Below are 20,549 nucleotides of genomic sequence, written 5' to 3'. Positions count from 1 at the left end.
ACCAACGTCACAACCTTCTTTTAAAACAAAGAGTCTGAAGGATATTTCTTCTGAAATAGACCACGCTGCCCATAGTCAGAGGGCTAGATGGAGAAGGCGGCATATTCTAAAGTTTCCCTATGGACTGGACTTTGAATAGTGTTGCAAAAAGAACTGTACACCTCTTGTTTGGCTGTGTCAGTGTAAATTGCTTGGTTTGATGCTGTAAGCTGTAATACTTCTTCCTGTAGCATTTAGCCACTGCCAAAGCACAACATTTCAATTACTTCCATTTGAATTTTTTTAAGCATCTGCATTCCAATAAAAAATTATGAAAAAAGGAATACTAACTTTTCTCATGGAGTGAAAACACCACTGTTTGTCCAGAGACAAACTCAGCCTTCCCATACATAAGGTAGTCTCCCTGCAAGCGGTGTCAAGGTTGGTCAAACAACTCAGAGCTTTCAGTCAAGGCTGCAACTGCTCCACTGCACAGCACCAGCAGCTTGCTTTCCCCCCCCCCCCTGCCTGCAGCTGTGCTGAGGAGCTTATAACATCCCTGAAAATAATTCTGCAGTCATCTCCAGATAAATACACTTCCTGCTGGTTACGTGTTCAGCAGTGCAGATACAGGCATATCGGAAAGGTCAGCATGCACACAGGCAGGAGGCAGAGGGACCTCGGAGGGTTGCTGATGAGGTGGGCATCCTTTCCCCCCGGTGTTCTCCTGCACACATCAGGTGAGCAGCCGCCAAGACCTGCTACTGCTGAAGCACAGTTCAGTGCTTTGGAAATGAAAGCCTCAGCAAGGAGCGAATGCGTTCAGTGATCCTGCAAACCAGTCTCTCTGCCCCTAGAAGGACACCTGGGAGGTAAGCTCTTGGTGCATCTTACGTGAGGATGGGTGCCTGGCGTGTCTCACGTCACGCTCCCTCGCAGGTGTGAGAAGGGAGTGATCTCCCTTCATCCCGCTTAAGGCAACTCTTTATCCCCCTCTAAGACAACACATCCTCATCACATCTCACCCAGGCAAAGGAGCCCAAGACTGCCCATGTGCTGGCACCCAGACACCAACACCCACACCAACCATTTTCTCACGCACACACAGTTTTAGAGGGGAGAATCTCCCAGCTCTTAATCAATCAGTCCTCTCTTAATGAGCACTTAGCATCCAAATTACCTTTCCTAAAGGCCATTTTGCAGAGAAGGGTTTCCTGTTGCCATCCAGTCTGCCTCTGCTGCCTTCCAGGAGCTCATAAAACAATTATTGTCCTGCCGCATTGTAGCACCTCAGCTATGGATGCAAGCAGCTGATTAGATTGATTGCTTCCACAATACCCAATTAACACACTCTGCAAATGATTGACTTAATCAAAGGCAATTAGCACTTGAATGGCTACATCAGAGAGAAAGCCAAGATTTAGTTGATGATTGAGATAACACCTTATAGACATCTCTTGGCCTTCTAAGGGAAAACATCGTCATTAATGCTTAGCTCAGAGCTGGAAGTAGCTGAAACATTAGGTCGGTGGTTTTAGGTGGCACAGAAATCACAGGGGAGTAGGAACACATACATTTCCTTTTACTGATAAAGGGAACAACGCCACATGCTCCTAAGGGGAACTTGTAAAGCATCGATGTTCCCCCTTTTCCCTCTCTTCCTGCTCATGCAGGACTGGGAGCACTGGCCAGTCAAACAGACCTCAGCGACAAACTGTCATGAAACGGTAACTTTTGTTCCTGACAGCTCTAGGCAGTCAATCCCTGAGTGCTGGACGTACAAGATGATTGTCTCCTATTACCAATCCTCTGAGCAAAGCCAAACTTGTTTTACAAAACCATCTTCAATACTGAAGTCTTGCAAGGCATCTACTCCCACTGTGTAATAAAGCCACCCAAAAAGACTGGATTTGGAAGCAGTAACGTGGCTCTGCAGAAATACGGGTGTCAGCGTCCTCAATGACTGTTTTTCCTCTAGACAAATCACCCCAAACGGGCACAGCCAAGACAAAGCCTCACCATGGGAAGGTCAAGGAGAGCAACCCGTGCCCCCTAAAACAGAGGACAGAGACCATTTTAGATCACGTGTAGGATAACTTCAAGGTTGAAGCCAACCATGGAAAACAAACTCTCCAGATCACTGCAAAAATACGTTGTCATCTTGCTTCAACTTGAGCAACAAAGCCTTTGAAATGGAAAAAGTCATTTGTTCGACTACCCAGCTGCTGGGATCAATAGATGAAATGGAGCCAAATACATCGTCTCTATGGAAAAAACATGGGACCGAGCTTAACAACACGTCGAGATCCTGAGGTTGACGGAAAGACGACGAGATCTGTCCCCATACATCGGCATGTGGTATTTAAATGCAAGGTCAGTCCCTTGGTTTCCAGTCCCTTTTAATGTCATCGTGAATACCTTGCATTGCTGGCTCACAGCTGAAAATCCAAATTGCTTCTAAGCAAAGCCCCAATAATAAAGCTGAAATCCATTAAGCCTGTGATGTTTGCCACTATTTAAAACTGATTAAAATCGTACATGACACCACTAAGCCTAACAGTCAGAAAACACTCCCGTCAGGTCTGATGTTTCCCTGTGTAATCCAGACCCCCCTTCTTTCACCGAGTCGCCAGCTGAAAGGAGCCATAATAAGAGATCATGTACCTAATCCATCTTCCTAAGCTGTTTTTAACTGGTTTCTTTAATCACATGTTATGATTCCCTATGGAGTAGCTCTCAGGTGACAAAGACATTAATACAGTCATTCATACTCCCAGAAGGTATCTCGGATGGGATCACGTTGGCCCTCGTGCCGACTGACTGCAGCACAAACGAGACGCACGAGGTGCCTCCGCAGAGCGCAGGGAAGCCGTCAGCGGGATGAAAGGTGGGAAATCGAGACAGCAGGAGGTGACAACCTCTGGGCAAGCGACTGCAAGGTGAGGTGGTGGCAAAGGACACTCGCCAGAGCAAAAACTCCTTTTAGTAGAGCGATTCTTGATCTCCCAGTGAGCACTCGCCTCCCCTGAAAACACTGCGTGGGAACAAATATCAGGAGAAAAGACCAAAATATACATTCCAAAGTCTTCACCTGACTGCTGCGGGCATATCAGGTTTGGCGTCCACTGTAGAAAACACAGCCACATCCTCCCTTTTATCAGTTTATCTTATAATTGACCATCGATACAGTACAACTTCCATGGTTAACTTAATTATTGAGCAAGTCTTTACATATTAAAGATAAGACAATAGTTGGCTGCTGCAAAGCAATTCGATTGTATCTGCTGGGAGACATTAAAACCCTCTGCTGCAGAAAATGTCTTTACTGGAAGTCTTGTGCTTGCGTTACTGAGAATTCAACGTGGAATCTAATTTTACTTGGAAATCAAATGCTTCCTCTTCGAGTGGCATCCCCACACACCCACCCGGGAGCTGCTGGCTGCTCAGAGAAAAAAAATCCAGTATAGGTAAATAACCTTCAGGTTTTGATCTTTTGAAGCCAGCCTTTTATTATAAAAAGGCAGATGAAAGCTGAGAGGTTCCCAGTGCGATACTCATTCCATTTACCAGCACTGAATGCACTCGAAGCCTGATCTAGCTGGAAAGCTGGGCGAGAAAACATTTAAGGACAGGCACGCAGTACTAAGTCATAATAATATCTGTAGAGCAGTACGCTTCAGAAGCTGAATTTTGAGAGCCAAACCACTCCCAAACCAAAAACCAGGATCCTCCTTGGGCAAGACAGAAACACTCAAAAAAATCCTCGCCGCAACCATTGGGAGTTACTTGCACACAAGGTGCATAGGAAGACGTACTACAGCTTTCTGGCTCAGCACCTGGAGGAACCGCTGCCACCGTCCCACACACGTCACCCCCAGCCCAGTGCTGCCCACGCACAGAGCTGGTCCTGCCTGGACCTCTGCAAGCTGAGGGAGAACCCGCCTACAGCCTCACATGCAACCACGACGACTTTTATACAGAAAGCAAAGAGGTGAGACCCCGAACAGCTTGGGGATGAAGAGCCTTTACTCCCTCAACATGTGCTGCACGGGGCTATGCCAACCTACAGGCTGCTGAGGTTTCAGCTCAAAACAACTGCAAAGCACCAGGAACCACCTGAAGGTCTGGATTTCATACAGGCATCTTGCAGAGCCTCAAACCACAGCTATGGGATCAGGCTAGAATCTCTTCCAAGCCCTGAATAGTTTTAGATGGGTCTCTCACCCACACCAATAAATAAACTCTCAGCCTGGGCAGCTGCCTACATAGGTCAATCCAAGCAAGGATGAGATGAATTTAATCCCCCAACCGAGCTTTACAGAAGTCAGCAGAGAAGTTCACCACCGACCTCAGATGGGTTTGGGACCCTCTCTACGGGGCATCCTGGAATAAAACATTCCCCCCACGTAGGCAGCATTGCTGTACAACCATAAATCATGGAAACCCGTCCTCGCACACACGTAACATTCCTCTTTGTTTGCTTTGAAGAGAAATCCAAATGGCTTCGAGCACATCTGCTGCGGTGCTAACGGCTCCTGATCCTCTATTATTGAGTGTTCGACACATTTACAGTCAAAACTATTGCTTTTTGCAGGGAAAGGAGAATTTCTTAATTTAGGACTCGTTCCTCTCCTGGCTGCTGGTTTTACAGCTGTCCCAGAAATCAGCTCATATAGGATGAGCTGGCAGCTGTGCTATCGAGGGAGGGACATTCAGCGGCACAGCCACAACCTCCAGGTTGCACGAGGACATTTGCACACCTCGTTTTTTCTAAAACTATCACCCCCCCGCCCCCTGGAGCAGCGCAGTCCCACTTTATGAACTCCCGTAATTATATAAATCAAGACTAAATTCTGTCCCAATAAATCATTGGCCAAAACTCTCATCGACTTTGCTATGCTAAAATTTCTTCTTCCAGCCTCTGCAACACATGAAAGTTTGAAATTCACTCCCCGCTGAGCAGCCTCCTTGTCTTTTAGGTATTCTGGGGATAAACTGCTTGTTACTGTCGTGCCACATCACCGCTCCCCTCAAGGGCTGCCCTGGTTATGAAAATGGACCTGGCTCATCGAGGTAGCTGCTGCGTCTGCACCTCAACTGCAGCAATATTTTTAAAACCAGTCCTATTTAGCGAGCTGGGGAGGCACCTCCCAGTCCGATTTCACCGTAAGCATCCAAGAGGTGGGGTGTGGACAACTCTGCTGCTGCAGACTTCTCTGCTGCATTGGAGATTTCAAGGTGAAAACTCGGGCGAGCTCACTATAGGAGGAAAATGCAGGTGGAGACAGGCTGGTGTCGGTCAGAAAGAAGCATCAGCAAATGCTCAACGCTTCTCAGTCGAGGTTGATCTAAGGCTCAACTACATCTTTGGCAAACTCCAGAAAAAGACATGACCTCACTCTGGAAAAATGTTCTTTATCTGGTGAGAGACAGAAACTGCCTGGCCCTGCGCAGGTCTCCAGCGTAAAATGGATTTTTCGTTAATAGAGATTTAATTAAGCTAGGACGAGTTGCCATGAAATCAGCCTTTTCCCTGTACTTTGTTTTTGTATTGCTTCCTAGTCTTTCCTTTCTCATTAGCAGAAGAAAGACGCACCAGCCTTTTGGTGCTGTGTCACTACACAGGGAACACGAACGTGCACACCATAAAAACACCGAGAAACACCGGGAGATCCAGGACACCAAGAACTACCTTCATAAACCATCAGAAATAGAAAGGGATGGTTCCCCTATTCTTTCCTTAAATGTTTGTTATCAAAAACATGGAGAACCAGCCCGATACTTCTCTTTAGCTCTCTCCAATTAGTATAGATCCATTTTTTGACTGTAAAAATCCAAGGTTACGGGAACAGGCAGCCTAAGCAATATCAAAATACAAGTTGGTTGACCTCAAATAGGGAAAGCTCAAGGACAGGAGTGATTCACGCTAATTATAATTGGGGTGTTTCACACACTTATTGCTCTTACAGCCTATGCTCACGGGGTGGACTGGCTCTCCCGGGACATCAACAGCCCAAGGCATCTCCAGGGAACATCCAGAGCACATCCCAAAACACAGGCAGCACATTCAGCTGCCAAGTGAATCCAGAGGCAGGAGGGTCTCAGATCATCTCACCCATGAGAAACTGTACGAGTTCAGCAAATAGAACTGACCTCAGATTGACCACAAATGAAACGTTTTTGACTTGAGTTGACAAATGTAAATATTTCTGTTAAGGGTGATGCAAAATGAAACAACATGTCTTAGGTGTGCTTTTTTGAGGGGAAAAAAACCTAACCAAATGTTTTGCACAAAGTGCTTAGATGGAGGGAAAAAAAAAGACCAAACCCCAGCTATTTAAAATTTCATGGGCCAGCCCTTTCCCCTTTCGGTAAGGCTCACTCCTGTGCCGCTCTGCTTTCCCTGCAACGAGCATCGCTGCTGCTTTAATTTTCACATGAGAGCTGCTGCTCTTTGGCTAATTATAGAAGCTTGGATCAGAGCTACGCTGAAGGCAGCTTGACAGAACCAGCTGTTAAAATTACAGCTGGATCCTAAACTAGCTGTGAACATCCAGCTTTAGCTTGCGGTGGTGCTACCCCCTCCCCGGAGCCGGCTGCCAACACCTTGCTCGGCCGACTGCTCCTCCTCCTCCATCACTCCAGCTCAGACCCACAGGTCCTTGCTCATGATTTTTGGCTGCCTAAATGCTTTTCTGCTTTAGGGGAGCTGAAGACATGAGCGTATTTCTCTTTGCCAGATGTTTTTCTTCCTACAGCAGCTATCTGTAAGATCCATCACCACCCCATCACGTCGTCACTGCAATGTTCATGAATTTCCTGGAGAGCGTAACAGCAGTCGCTGGCCTCTTGCCACAGCCCAGAGAGGTAATAAAAAAATTAAAAAATGCACCAAAGTTATCTTTAAAAGAAAAGCTTTTGCATTTGGAGCCTTTTCCTTTGCCTTCTGGTGGTGACTTTGTGTGGTGTCTCCTTAGCAAGGCTGGGAAATGGCGCGGCATCTTCCTTTGATTTTAACGGAGCCTCAGGAGGTGGCGTTACTCTTTCGGAAGGGCCGCACTGAGTCTGAATCAGCACTTCCAAACGCTACTGGAAGGCACTGAAAGGCTGCTCCGGTTCCTGGTCATATGATGCCTGTCCTGCCGAAACGGCAGCGCATCCTGGCACGGGAACGATGCCACACGTGGGTCCCTGTCACAGGCCTGCTCCCCTTGCAGGAGAAAAAAATAATAATAAGACAAACACCCTCCGATCTCCCCTTGCATCCTCCTCCCTAGTTTAATTTGTTAAACAGCTCTTTGATGCACCTTGTCTTTACTGCGGTATGTTTAAAGGACCCACCACCGGCAGCTCTCCAGGAGGAGCCGTTCTCTCCACCGCCTTGCCTGGACTCCCGGCTGATGCTGCAGTGGATGGTGTTAGTCCATCCCTGGGGATTATATCTGCTGCTGGTTTCTTGAGTGGATTTTTTCAAATGGATCCCTTTCCTTCCAAGGCAGTTTGGCTCAATATTTAGTCACCCTGGAGACAGGCTGTTGCGGGAGTTTTTTACTCTGCTCCGGACGAGGCTGCAGAGAGCCGGAGAGGTGGCCTGCGCAGCATCACCCTCCCGTCTGCTCCCCGCCGGAGCTGTGTCAGGGCACACCGAGGAAGAAGAAGAAGAAGTAGTCATTTGTTTTAAAGCAATGACTACGTTTCCCTCAAACGTCCAAGGACAGGACGGGGAAAGGTTTCTTGGAGCAAGTCCTGACAGGGAGTTGTGTAATGTTGTTAAATGCAGGATCATACTGGGAAGACATGAAAAGGAGACTGAGTATCGACAAACAGTGTCCTGCCTGCTTCAGCTGAACATACTTTTCTGTAGGGTTTCCTCCTTCCTCCATTTCAATTTTTTTCCAGAGCCTTTCAACTTAATCTAGACAAAAATTTGGCGGGGGGAAGAACCCCAGCCTTTAGTCCCCCTTTTCCGCTCCCAAAATCCACAGCACAAGCGTCGGCGCGTGGGTGCAGACGCCGGACCTCGCGCCCACCCGCCGGGGCATCGTGCCCTGCCCTGCTCCCGGGGCTGCAGACATCGCGCCCAACGCGTGCCAGGCGGCCGAGCTGCGGGGGCTCGGACCCACCGAGCGAGGCACGCCGAGCGGCGTTTAGCCCAGGAGCACACGTGCTCTGCAGAAGCGCCGTCTCCATTCCAAGCGAGATGTCTAACAGCTCTCTCCAGCCGCAGGAGAGCCCACCCGGGGGTGCGGGGAGGCAGCGCCCGGGGACCAGTGCCCGCCGAGCCTGGCTCCCAGAGTGACTCACGTCCTGGCCGGCAGCTGATGTCAGTGCCCAGAGAACAGAAGCCCTCTCTGTGGCTCCGGCAGCATGAGAAGGAGGTTTCCGTGCCAGGCAAGGTTGCTCGCTGGAGGGATGCTCGTGCTTTAACTCCCTCCTGACAACAGCACATCAGCCTCCAGCAACCTTCATACTAGGTTGGGAGAACCGCAGGGTTTGCAGTTTCCATCCGGACACGCACATACCCACCTCTCTGCTAAATGCTCTTTGATTGTAACCTTTCCGGACCAGGGCTGCTTTTTCAGCGCAGCTGTACAGCACTGGACGCAATCTGCTCATAATGCTCTTACGCACCCTTGAAATGCAAAAACGCTCTTATGCTCCCTTGACACGCAAACAGCGCTGAGGTTTGCATCCTTTTCGGAGAGGGCTGCCACTTAGCTGCCATCGAGCCTGCCCTCCCGCAACCTCCCCGCCACGCTCCCTACTGCTCCAACGACCACGAGAGATGCATCGGCAGAGGTCACTTTATACTCTGGGACACGGAGACAGGGCAAAGGTCCCTACCGAAGAGGTGCAGCGTCCCTGGGCTCCTCATTCAGACACAAATCCAGCCACCTTCTGAGATCACCTCCATCTTCTCATCTCCAGCTCTCCCGGGGCGCAAGCACAAACTGCAAGGGGGTATCAGTGCCAAGCAGAGGAATTGTTTGTGGTTTCAGCTGGGGAGAGTAAAAATGCAGCCAGGCTTTGGGACCGAGCAGTGAAGATCTTACAGACAAGGGCAGGATCGAGCATGGAGAATTGTAACACAAATTTGCTGAAATCCAGTAAGAGTCGAACCTGGTGCTTTGGTTCAGCCAAATACCGGAACCGGCTGCTGGGAATTTACTGGAAACTGTGATTTAACAGAAGGCACCAGTGATGCAATCCTAGCATGCACACCAAGCACCAGCACACACTGCAGGGAACTGGTGTCATGACTTCCTACCACAAAACATCTCCTCATTTATGTCCAAATCCCTGCTTCGCAAAAGTCTACATGAATTTACAACAAAATACTGGGCTACCCTGATTTTTCCTGCTTTTTAGCTGCACTACTATTATTTTTTTACTTCCATCTCTAGGTCTATGAGGGATCTGCTTAGAGAGATGGGAGAGAGGGGCTAAGACGGCAGTACCAAAAAGCACCTCACAGTGAGGGATGCTCCACAGATCTCGCGACAGCCGCATCTTCTCGATGCACACTGCAGCCCTGCATCACGAAAACAAGCACTTCCCATCAAAGAGGGACAGCAGCAGAAAATGCCGGAGCTTCTCTCAAAGCCCAGCTCTAATACTTGAGCCTTTCAAGCATCAGAAGAGGATTTAATCCATTTTACAGCTAGCATCAGATAACAGTGACATTATAAAGCAGTCAGAGCAAAGCAGCAACTCCTCTTTGAGGCTAATAAGTAGAAATAAATTAACTGATTTCTTTATATTGAAAATTCCTTTCTACAGACTAAGATTGAGGCCTGCTAAAGCTTTTGACAGCTCTGTTTCCCCATCAGCCACACGTGCATTGAGGTTCAATAGAGATTTACACTCACAGAAACTCCCGTGATCGAGATTACAGATGTAGCCAGTGTTTTCAGAAGTTCAACTCAAAGAATGTCAGAAGAGCCAGTTATAATTAGGCTTTTTCTAAATTGCTATATATGGTGTAAATCAAGAGGCAAGTCACTGGCATTATGGGAAACATGCCAGCAAAAAAACAGAATGAGGGGAAGATAAACTCTTTATTTGTATGGTACTATTCACTTTACAGACACATAATGCAGGCTGGGCTTTAAAGGCAACCTGTAATTTTGCAGCATTATGTGGATCTAAAACTTTTATTCTGGTATTCAGAGTCTAATGTAACTTAATGTTTATAGAGTGACATTTTAAATCTCACTGCTGTCACCAGAAATGCCTCCACGGCCATTACTAGGTTTTGGGTACATTAATACAAACCATTGCAAAGATTTCTCCACTGCTCAAAAGACCGAACAGGTAGTGGAAATTATAAACCGTTTTTTCTTAACAAAGTGCTTATGGCCCAATTACAAAGCGCTCCGAGCTGCTACTGCAAAGCCAGTCACATTAGTCAGCAGATCTGCTCTGGGATCGAACATTCGCGGGAGCTGCCCCTGGGTTTGTGCCGCAGCCCCTCCAACAAAGGGCAGCCAGAGCGACGGCGGCTCTGCTCAGCCCCGCGTTGACACCAAAGGCTATTTTTATCATGAGGAGATGTTGTAAGCATGTAGGGGACTGGGGGAAGGGAGAGAAGGTGAAAGGGGAAAAAAAAAAAATGCTAAAGTATTTATATACCTTGAGAGGCGGTGCACTGCTCTGCACCATGGCCAGGTACACCCACCCTCGCACCGGCAGCCGTGCCGGCGTTCAGGCGCAGCATGGCAATGATGGTAGATTATTTCAGACACACACCAAACCAGCGAAACCACCCCCCGTGCCCCAAAAGGCAGCAGGATGCTCCTGCACACACCAGTGCACCCCGTGTCTCGCCAGGCTCCGCTACCGAGGGGTGAGCCGGGCAGGTGACCTCGTTCTGCACCACCACGCTCTCCTACGGCACACACCAGCGCCTGGCCAAAGCCCGGCAAGTTGTTGCTGATAAGCCTAGAAATGGTTGCTTTTATCGCATGGTTTCTCTGATTGCTCTCGTGAGCTCCGTTTCCTAAGGAACCAAAGCTTACATGAGCATTGTCCATCCATCTCTCCCTCCAGCTTCTCAGCATCTTGGACGATTTCAGCCAGATGCAGCTCCCCATAGTTGCTAAACACTCCACTCTTTCTTGCTTATAAAGCAATACGATAATTTACACGCTTAAAAAAATCAGCCTCATCCCTGCTTTTTGCAGAACCACCCCTGTAGCAGGGTGCTGCTGCTTCTTCTCTGATGGGCCAGCAACTGCCTGCTCTTACCTTACACTCAACTGTACTGCCATCCTGCTCTGCATTTGTACAGTGCTTAGCACAGCATCACCTTGACCACCCGCAGATCTTCACCTGGGAAAAGCCAGGAGAGCTCTCCTGGAGTTGGTGGAAATATAAACAGGAACATCAGCCAAAGATGTGGGCTGCATTTGGGGAAAAAACAATGTTGAAATAATCTTCACACTGGTCTGCACGAGAGAAGCTGAGATGGCAGCTGGCTACCATCCTGACCGCACGCATTAGCTGGCTCAAATCTTCCCCAGTGCTAAAAGCAGCTCTTGATTTAGCTGATAATGCCTTTGCAAGAACAGAGTTTCGATTCGACTATTTTCCTTAACGTGCTTGTCTCGTCAGCAGTTAAAATATGCTACAGGAAGCACCTATGGCACTGCTCCCCGCTTGCAAGGAGATGGTTTCACACAACAGCTTTGTATCGCCCAGATCAACTTGCTCCCACAGTACGATCAGAACGTCGCCAGGGCCCGCGTGAGGAAGGGCATCTCACTACCCACAGCGTGATGCTCCGACCACGGAGCAGCTCCAACGGGAGGGAGCAGTCTCCCACATCAAGACTTTCAGACAGCGTAAACCAGCACAAGCGCTGATGGAGCAATGCAGATTCACACCAGCCAAGGCAGAAATGGGGCAGGAAAAAAAAACACCCCACCCTTGCCTCTCTTGCACCTCTCGTGGAAGCCCGAATCCGGGAACAACCTCCTGCCATGACCTTGATACCGCTATAGTGCCCTGAACTGAGACTTTGCAGATGGCTCTTTCTTTAAGCCTTTTCACCAACATCAATTTCTCTTTCACTTCACCCCGCAAGGGAGCTGCAGCCAAGCCCAAGAAGGCTGGATTGCAGGGCAGTGATTTATTGGCACAGGTAAGCATGTGTACGTGAAAGGATGCTGGAGAAAACGCCTCTCCTTTGAGGAGCATGCTCTCTTTCACTACTTTATCCCCAGCGGTTTGCAGCATAAAAATCTTGCTGACTGCACAGAAGATGCCCTGATCTCCTGAGCCTGCGGGCCCAGCAAGGACCCCCCTCCTCTCGCAGGGTCAGGGGATGCAGTCCCACACCAAACTCACAGCAGGCTCTGCTAGCCCCAAAGCACAGCATTTAACTGGCGATCGCTCCACGGACTCTTTTAACAGCTGTAATGCCAAATATAGCGTGTGAAAGTCCTACTCTTCCTAAGGCAGAGAGCCACCATCCCCAAGAACAGCGATGGGAGATGCGCTTCCAGTCTTTCCCAAGACCAACCCTCCTAACCTCACAGCACCAGCACGTCTTTGTAGGGTTGGGATGGGCTCTCACCTCCTCTGATCCTGGCTGATGGGGACAACCCGTCCTTGGCACCACATCCCATCAGAGCAGGCTGTAGCACAAACAAACTGAAATGTTCGTCCCAGCCCTCGTCCCCTGCAAAGCCCTCTCCTCTCCCCAGACCCGCAGGCTGTGCTCTGCTAACAACTGGGAGGAGGGAGTGCTGCTGGCCAGAGAAGAGGGCGTGTTATTTCTGAGACTTTAAAGAAGGTAACAGAAATAAGTCAACCTCTCAGAAATTCTCAACATATCACAATTCAAAGATAAAACCATTAGACTGGACACTTCTTGTGTCAGCAATGTGACCTTCTGAAATTTTCTATGCACTTTTTTTCTATGCACAAATGAAAAGTGGGCAAATAATAAGTCTGTTAATTCTCTAATTGCAATTTGAAGTTGTGAATTCACTGAAGTTGGCCATTTCCTGCAAAAATTTCTGACAAAAAAGGACAAAAAGCATTTTGCAGGGAAATTCCTGATCACCCCCCCCTTTGCTGCAGTTCTGAGCAGCTGCGACCCTGTGGTCTCCAATCTCCTTCCTTCCCTCTGGGCTCTCACCCTCTCTCTTTGCAAACAACCACAGCTCAGAAGACACCGCCTGCCCCCAGCCACCCATCATCCCACCAACACGATGCAACCAAATCTCCTCTCCCCTGTGCAACATCCACCATCAGGTTTTTCTGCATGTGCTTGCAAAGCAAAGGGGACGGTTCACATCTGGCTTCACACTCCCTTCTGCGTGAGCATCTCCTTAAAAACCATATGCACTAAGGGCTTAGCAAATGACACCAGAAGCCCTCAAGCCGATGCTTTATTTCTTTGCTCTGGTTACCTGGCAGACTCCCCCCAGGGCTATGGGCTGTCTGATGTGCAATAAAACCCGTGTCCTTTTAGGTTGCTGTTAGCACTGGTTTGCTCTCCAGGTGCTGCTCAGCCCTGTATTTCAGCAGAGTGTGCAGTGGGACAGAGGAGCTTTGCTTCTGAGGTTGTGAAAAAAACAAAACAAAACAAAAAAAAACCTCCACGGCAGAGCCGGTGTCACTCTGACACTCGTAGCTCCCCACTAGCTGGCTGAAATGGGGTAAGAGACAGCAGAGGATGAGGTCTGTCAGTTAAAATAATTAGGTTTTAACTGGAACGCTGCTCACCACTTTGTCTGATCAGGCCCAAAATAAACTGCATTACATCACTGCAGGTCAGACTGAACTAATAAGGGTATCTTTCTCACACTGAGAAAGAACGTATTTATGTCCCGTGCATTTTCTCTAGTGTTTTGCAGTCAGAGCTCTTTCCAACTGTGCAAGTGCAGGGGAAAATTAATTCAGACTGCTGCCCAAATTATGCAAGAGCCACATGGAATGGAAAGTGCGTATTAACAGATTTTACTATTTTAGGGTATTCTTTCATGTCTCGTAATTTATTTTGCCATCATATTTGCAGACAAATACAAAATAACACATAAGCCAAGTAATCTCTAGGGTGTTGACAGAAGATAGTACAAGCAAATAGGCACCTTCAGACAAACGCTACCCTTTGTAACTACCTGGGTAAACCTAGAGCTCACCTGAATAACAACAATAAGATCTAGACCATAGTGCTATAAATACAGGAATACAAGCCGACAGAGGCTAAAGCTCCAATCATCTTTGACTTTGCTAATATGCCCAAAATCTTGCCTATACCTTCTAGCTTTCTCAGTTGCTCCAATGGGAGTTCTCAGGCCATCTAAGGTTGCAGTAACACCATATTATCTTACCCTGCAGTCCAACAGGCCATCCCACCCAGCTATATAACTACCAATCAAATAACCAAAGACTCCTCCAACTTCCACCCCAAAGGACAGGGTTTAAATCTTCAGCTGGTGTAAATCTGAATTCCTCCACCATTTTTATGGGACCTATGACAATTTACATCAGCCGAGGAGCTCCAACCTCCTATAACTAAAGAATGAAAGCAGTGATGTTTGTTGGCATTTATTACCCTTCTCCCTTGCAAATGATGCATTCCCATCCTGAATGCCCTTGGGAACCAAACGTCTCAACGTGAAAGATAGGCAACAGCATCTGCCACGAGCAAGGGAAAACCGCTGTTTCCCAGTCCTACTGCAAGGGAATCGTACTGGCATGCAGAGCCGGCAGCAGCACTTTTTATCAGCTGTACCCTACCGTGAATTTTCTCCCGTTCCTGACTGCTCCTCCACCATCTGATAAATTAACAGCAATAGGATTTACTGGCCTATTTATGGGAAACACAAGCAGGCAGCATTCGCAGCAAAGTGGCAGAAAGCTGCACTTCATGCTGCTGCTGTTTGTGCCCAGTTTACCCCGTGCCTCGCTGGAAAGCATATTGCGCTGCAAAGCACCTACACCTGGTTTAAGAGCATATAAATCACTGCTGAACTATCTCAGGCAACGCTTTCAAGGAAAGGGTGGCAACTGCTTTTGCACAGCCCGGCATCTCTGTCTGTCGCTGGAGATACCCATCAGCCCTCTCCGACTGCACCAGCCACGTCCATCCCATGGATAGATGCTTTCACGGTCCCAACAGTGAAGTTAAGCCGTTTTTCCTGACAAGCATTAAGAGATTAAATGCCTGGTGTTTAGAGCTCTCCCACTTCATTTGCTAACGTTAAAGCAAAGACCTGAAGATGTTTTATCCCTGCCCACAACTCCTCCCAGACTGGGCTTCAGCTTGTCACAGGGCACCGATTCCTCCTGGCGTCCTGGCAGTAATGAGATGGGTCCATCAGGAGCCAAAGCCAAGTTCACAGGAGCAAACAACTCCCTTTTGCTCTCTCTTGGCCACATGCACATCCCATTCTCTTGTCTGTGGCCTGAGATGCATTAGAGCAGCTGGACCTTGACCAGTTCATAGTATTACAGTGCTCCAGCCCTGCAAACACTGTTCCCCTTTGCTTCCTTCACGTCTCCCTTGGTTAACATAAATCCATTTGATTAAGAGGAATCAAAAGCACCCGAATGAATTAATCTTCAGCAGGACTTTTAGGAAGCACTGCCGTTACTGCTGCCTATCAACAGCGGGGCAAAATGTCCAAGCTTTTTTAAAATTAATCAACATATTTTTAAAAATTATCAAACCTTTCAATTACCTCGAGATCCAGATCCGGACTTCGATGGCAATTACCACCATCCTCCATTTCTAGGAGAATTCAGCACCCATGCCCCATTAAACTCTGTTAAGAGGGATAATTAGCTGGAGACTGACAGTAATTTAGCCAGTTCATTTATCAGAAGGGATAAAGCCAACCTGAAACATGTTAATGTGAGGGTCTTAAAACTGGTATTATTCTGTGCTGTTGTGCAACAAACGCATCGCTAGCGGAAGGGACGCGGACCACGGCGTTAATTGGGATTGCTGGGGTGTAAATAATGTTTTGCTTCATAAAGTCTGGCTAGGGCGAACAAATTATTTAGCTCTCATACTACAGCTGAATTAAGAGCTCAAATGTATAAAAGGGTGTATCTAAGAATCGATAGTGGATCACCGAAACATTTATTCACTGCTCTACTAATCTCCCTGCACTATCTGAACTCAAACCAACTCCTCACACTAAAATCAATGGCACTAATATACTCATTAACAAAGGCTGTTTCAGAGGAATGAAGCCATCAGAGTTTGAAAAACTAACTGGGGGCAGAGAAGCTGAAAGCTGTGAATAGCGCATGGGCGTGTGCTCCAAGGTTTCCTGGGGGGAGCAAGAAACCCTCCAAAAATTCCCTTAGAGGAATTTCCACTGCAATCTTCTACCGAGGGTAAGAGGCTGTGACTACATGTATAACAGCACATCCCTGAGAGGGGACATCTGATGGGGACACTGAGCCAAGACCCATGGATCTACAGCCACGGCTCCTCTCCAGGGTGAGACTCCAGAGCTGGTTTCAATGCTCAGCGCTGCCCACACCGCGGATTTCTGCATGCGCGAAGTGTCTTTGTTTCCCATTTCTGGTTCTGCTACCTCACATCGCTCTGTTTCTCACGAGGCAGATGTTTCCCATCAGTTTGGGGGCTATGCAAGCCCTTTTGGGGCAGCTGTTGCCTTTGCATCCCACGCTGCCTCTTATTTATACTCTTCACCAGCAGCTGAAGAGTTTGCCACATCCTCCAGGCAGGCTTCCCTGCGTGACTCTCTCAGCTCTGACCTGCACATCTGACACTCCTGTCCTGAGATTCATTTCTCCTAAGTCTGTCAGTTTGGCTGTGATAGCTTCTGCTCAGCATCTACAGGCTCCAGACAGTCTCTCCCCAAAGGATATTCTGAAAGACATTGAATTTCTGACCAGGGTTTCGTCAGGCTGCCTGGAAAAGGCTGTTGCTCAAAACTATTCAAAGATAGCATTTTCTTATTTTTTATGCAATTATTGAATAAATATCAGAATGCAAAATTGCCCCTGGAATTGGAAAATGGAATTAAATCTTCCAACAAACATGAGAAAATGGATACTGATGTCTCTATTAGCAACTAAATGTTTCATGCTTAGAAACTGGTAATCTAACACCCCTCCAGGGAATTCAGAATGGTGAGAAAAAATGGTCTAAGACGGCATTAGAAAGAAAAAGCAATATGCATACATTCAAGTGAGAACACAAACTGGACGCGGGGTGGGCAGGAAGGCGTCCTTGTGTGGGTCCCACCTCGGTGCATTCGCAGGCAGTTCAGGAGGTCATTAGTGGAAAGCAACGGCCCAGATCCTCTGCGGTTCCCAGCCGCGCCGAGTCCAGCATAATCGGGCACGGGAGGTCCACCCCATGCGGGGTGCATCCTCCGAGCCGCCGGTGTGGCCACGAAGCTGTATCGACCCCTGCGAGCGGCAAGAAGGGCAGAGCCGGGACGCGTGGTGTGGCTGAGCTTCTTCTGCAAGCACCAAGCTCCAGCCTGTCCCGCAGGGCTCACGGACAGAGCAGTCCAGACCAACTTTGACGGCACTGGTTTACACCAGCTGGGCAAACTGGTGGTCCAGCACCGCATATGACACAATGATGAAACACCCCATTTCACCCGAGCGATACAAGAACTGTCCCAACACACAGAGGAACATCTCTGTTAGGGACGTGGCTTAGTGGTGGACTTGGTAATGTTAACAGTCGGACTCGATGATCTTCAAGGTCTTTTCCAACCTAAATGATTCTATGATCTCCAGCATGCTGCTTTCCTACAGGACACGTGATTTTCCCTGGGCTCCCTTCTCAAGCCACAAGCTGGGAAACAACCAACTCCAGGCGTAACAGCCCAAGACCTGAAAACAGCATCATCAACCGAGTTACATCTTGCAGTCCAGAAGAAGGAGCACCGTTTGGCACGGGGTGAAGTACGGGCATGCAACCACACCTGGGGGCTGTTATGGTTCAGCAGAAGCGAAAAGTTGGCACTGCAAATCTGGTGTGTGCCCCCGGCTTTGTTTTGCTGTAACACCATCCTAAGGAGGAACCACCTGGCCAAAGCTCCCCTTTGAATTTACCATTCAGAAGAATCAACAAATGGTGTCCCAGTTGCACAGGTCATTTGCACGGCTCAAATGGTACAATTCTCAAAGACAATATACAACCTAAAAGCACTCATACACAGCCTACAAGATGCCCACCAGCCTGCCTTCCCTTCCCCTCCTCCTCCCAAGAGCACTGTTCGTTTAAAATGGCTTACCCCGTTCTCTTCTATTCTGCTTTTAATGGCTTTTGAACTTCAAAGAGAGGGGAGAAAACCCTATCGCTTCACCATGCAGCTAAATATTATACAGCCACATTACTGAAGAACATCTACAAAATATGTTGCTAAAATAAACTCCCGTTTGAACTGTTCTTATAATATTTTTCAGAGAGCTCAGAACATGCTGCCCTTCTTCCCACACAGCACTGAAGCACCTACTTCACTTTAACCAGGTACACACTCTTCTTGGAGTCGAAAGGACTAATCATGTGCTTAAAATTATGCATTTGCCTGAAGTACCTAGTTGAATCCGAGCTTTTATATCTAGAAGTCGCACGGTATAAACTGGAAACATTATTCCTGGGTGAACATTATACACGGGCTGGCAGATATATTCCAAAGTTATCTAAGAAATCAAACTATTTACTGTTAATAGAACATGTCCAACTCCAGCAAACCGCTTTGAAAATCTGCAATAAAAATGTGCATAATGTACTATATATGAATATGGATACCACACACACCCTACGTGCATGCCTCATGTATACAAAACAGCAGACCAGAAATGCTCTAAACATAAATTGAGAATATATGAGATAAGATTTTAATTGTGGTTTTAGTAACAGCAAACTGCTGGAGCTACCTGCTTATTATTAGTCTTGAAAAGCAGCATGAAAATAATATTTTAACCTTTCATCTGTAACATGGTCTTTGCTAATAAAATTATCCCAGAGTCATCCAAGCACATAGCTGGCGTCAACTACTTAATATGCTGAATAAATTAAATGCCACTTACATATAGCAAAGAAATACCCGGCTAATTTCATGCACTTTCATGCCTGTCCTCATGCTGGCACAGCAACACAACAAACACGGTTGAGCCCTGTGTCTCCTCTTCAAATCCTGCCCTTCTGCAAGAAAATCATCCCATCCACTGCTCCACTAAACCAGCCCTTTGCAAGGCCACCGTCACTCTGCCCATCGCGTTGGGAGTGCTGAAACGAGCTCTGTCACACGTACTGGGTCTTTGCAATTGCAAAACACCGGGCATTTATTATACTACAGGGAGACCAGGTCCCACTGACAACGCTTGAAGTGTTGTGGAAAGACAGTTAACAGAGATTTGGGAAGAGTGCGGGACCTGGCACACTTATCTACCGTTAACCAAACCACGGTAATAATCTTTCCACAGCAAAATGGAAAGATTTCCATTTTCCACCTTGATGAGACAAACACCCTTATCTCCATTTCAATGCAGCTTCGTGCCTCCTGCTACCAGAAATGAACTCACTGGTACTTCATCTGACTTGCTGTTGGTGAACAGCCCATGGAAGTCAACAGAAAGACTCTTGATAACTGATTTATTTCCATCAGTTATTGAAATTCCCAGTGTTCCAAATCAAATACAGGGAATGCCAGGAGGGACCTTTCCCAAAAGACCATACTTTCTCCTCCTACTTAGTGACATATGAGCAATAATCAATATAAAGAACATACAAACAGAGAGAGATGAAAAAAAATGGAAGGTGTTGGACATCAAAAAACTTATCTGCCAAAAGTGTCTTTCGCTACCTGCAGAATAAGGTTCCTGCTTCTCGCTGTGAATGAACTCTTTTCGTTCGTATTTGGCTCTGATCCACTGTTCCCGCAGCAGTCTGGGGAAAAAAATTACAGAGAAAAGAAAACATGATCCAAGATACACTAAGGAAGAATCCAGAATCATTAATTCTTCAATCAAAATACGAGTGTGATTTAAAAATCCTCCAAAAATTGCATTGTACAGTCTGGAGTCAAGGGTTTCTTCTGTTTACTGTTGGACAACAATAAATCATTTCCTTGTACATCCAATTTTATTGGAAACTTATGTAATAAAATTTACAGATTTAGCAGAATAGCCTGTTCCCACCCACCCAATCAGCATCTGTACAAAATTCCCTCAGTATATGAATGATTTTAAACCTAATTTCCTCAGACTATATTCTTCAGTAAATGGGATCAGTAAATGAAAAAGCCAACAAACTGCATACAAAAGAAAAATCTTTGCCCTGAAGCTATCAATATGAAAGCAGAAATTAGGCATGCCTTGTGCGATGCATGTACACGATGGCCTTTCAGCAGTCAAAGCTGCAGAGATATTGTCTCCTTGTCACGCACGGACAGCTATTCAAAAAAATTGTGATGCGTCAGGTTAAAATTATACTTGTAACGACAAAGGGAAGCCCAGCCCAAGGATGGGTGAAACTTGTGACTCGGTGAACACGAAGCTTGCTGCAGGTGTCACGCACCTCCCAAACAGGGAACAACAGGAATTCAAGTGAGAGG

The 20,549-nt window shown here is 47.3% G+C and overlaps 1 protein-coding gene across 1 annotated transcript in view; it reads right to left on the bottom strand.

Annotated features, from left to right (window-relative positions):
* The window catches only part of ADAP1 (ArfGAP with dual PH domains 1), a 62,600-nt gene that overhangs the window by 19,275 nt on the left and 22,776 nt on the right, over nucleotides 1–20,549 (bottom strand). Inside the window, exon 4 of the mRNA XM_030001507.2 lies at nucleotides 19,800–19,882. Within this exon, the coding sequence (XP_029857367.1) occupies nucleotides 19,800–19,882 (83 nt within the window). The remainder of the gene's footprint in view (nucleotides 1–19,799; nucleotides 19,883–20,549) is intronic.

Source organism: Aquila chrysaetos, chromosome 25, assembly GCF_900496995.4.
Source record: "Aquila chrysaetos chrysaetos chromosome 25, bAquChr1.4, whole genome shotgun sequence".
Lineage (NCBI taxonomy): Eukaryota > Metazoa > Chordata > Aves > Accipitriformes > Accipitridae > Aquila > Aquila chrysaetos.
Note: the sequence above shows the minus strand (reverse complement) of the source record. Positions and strands in the feature narration are given on the sequence as shown.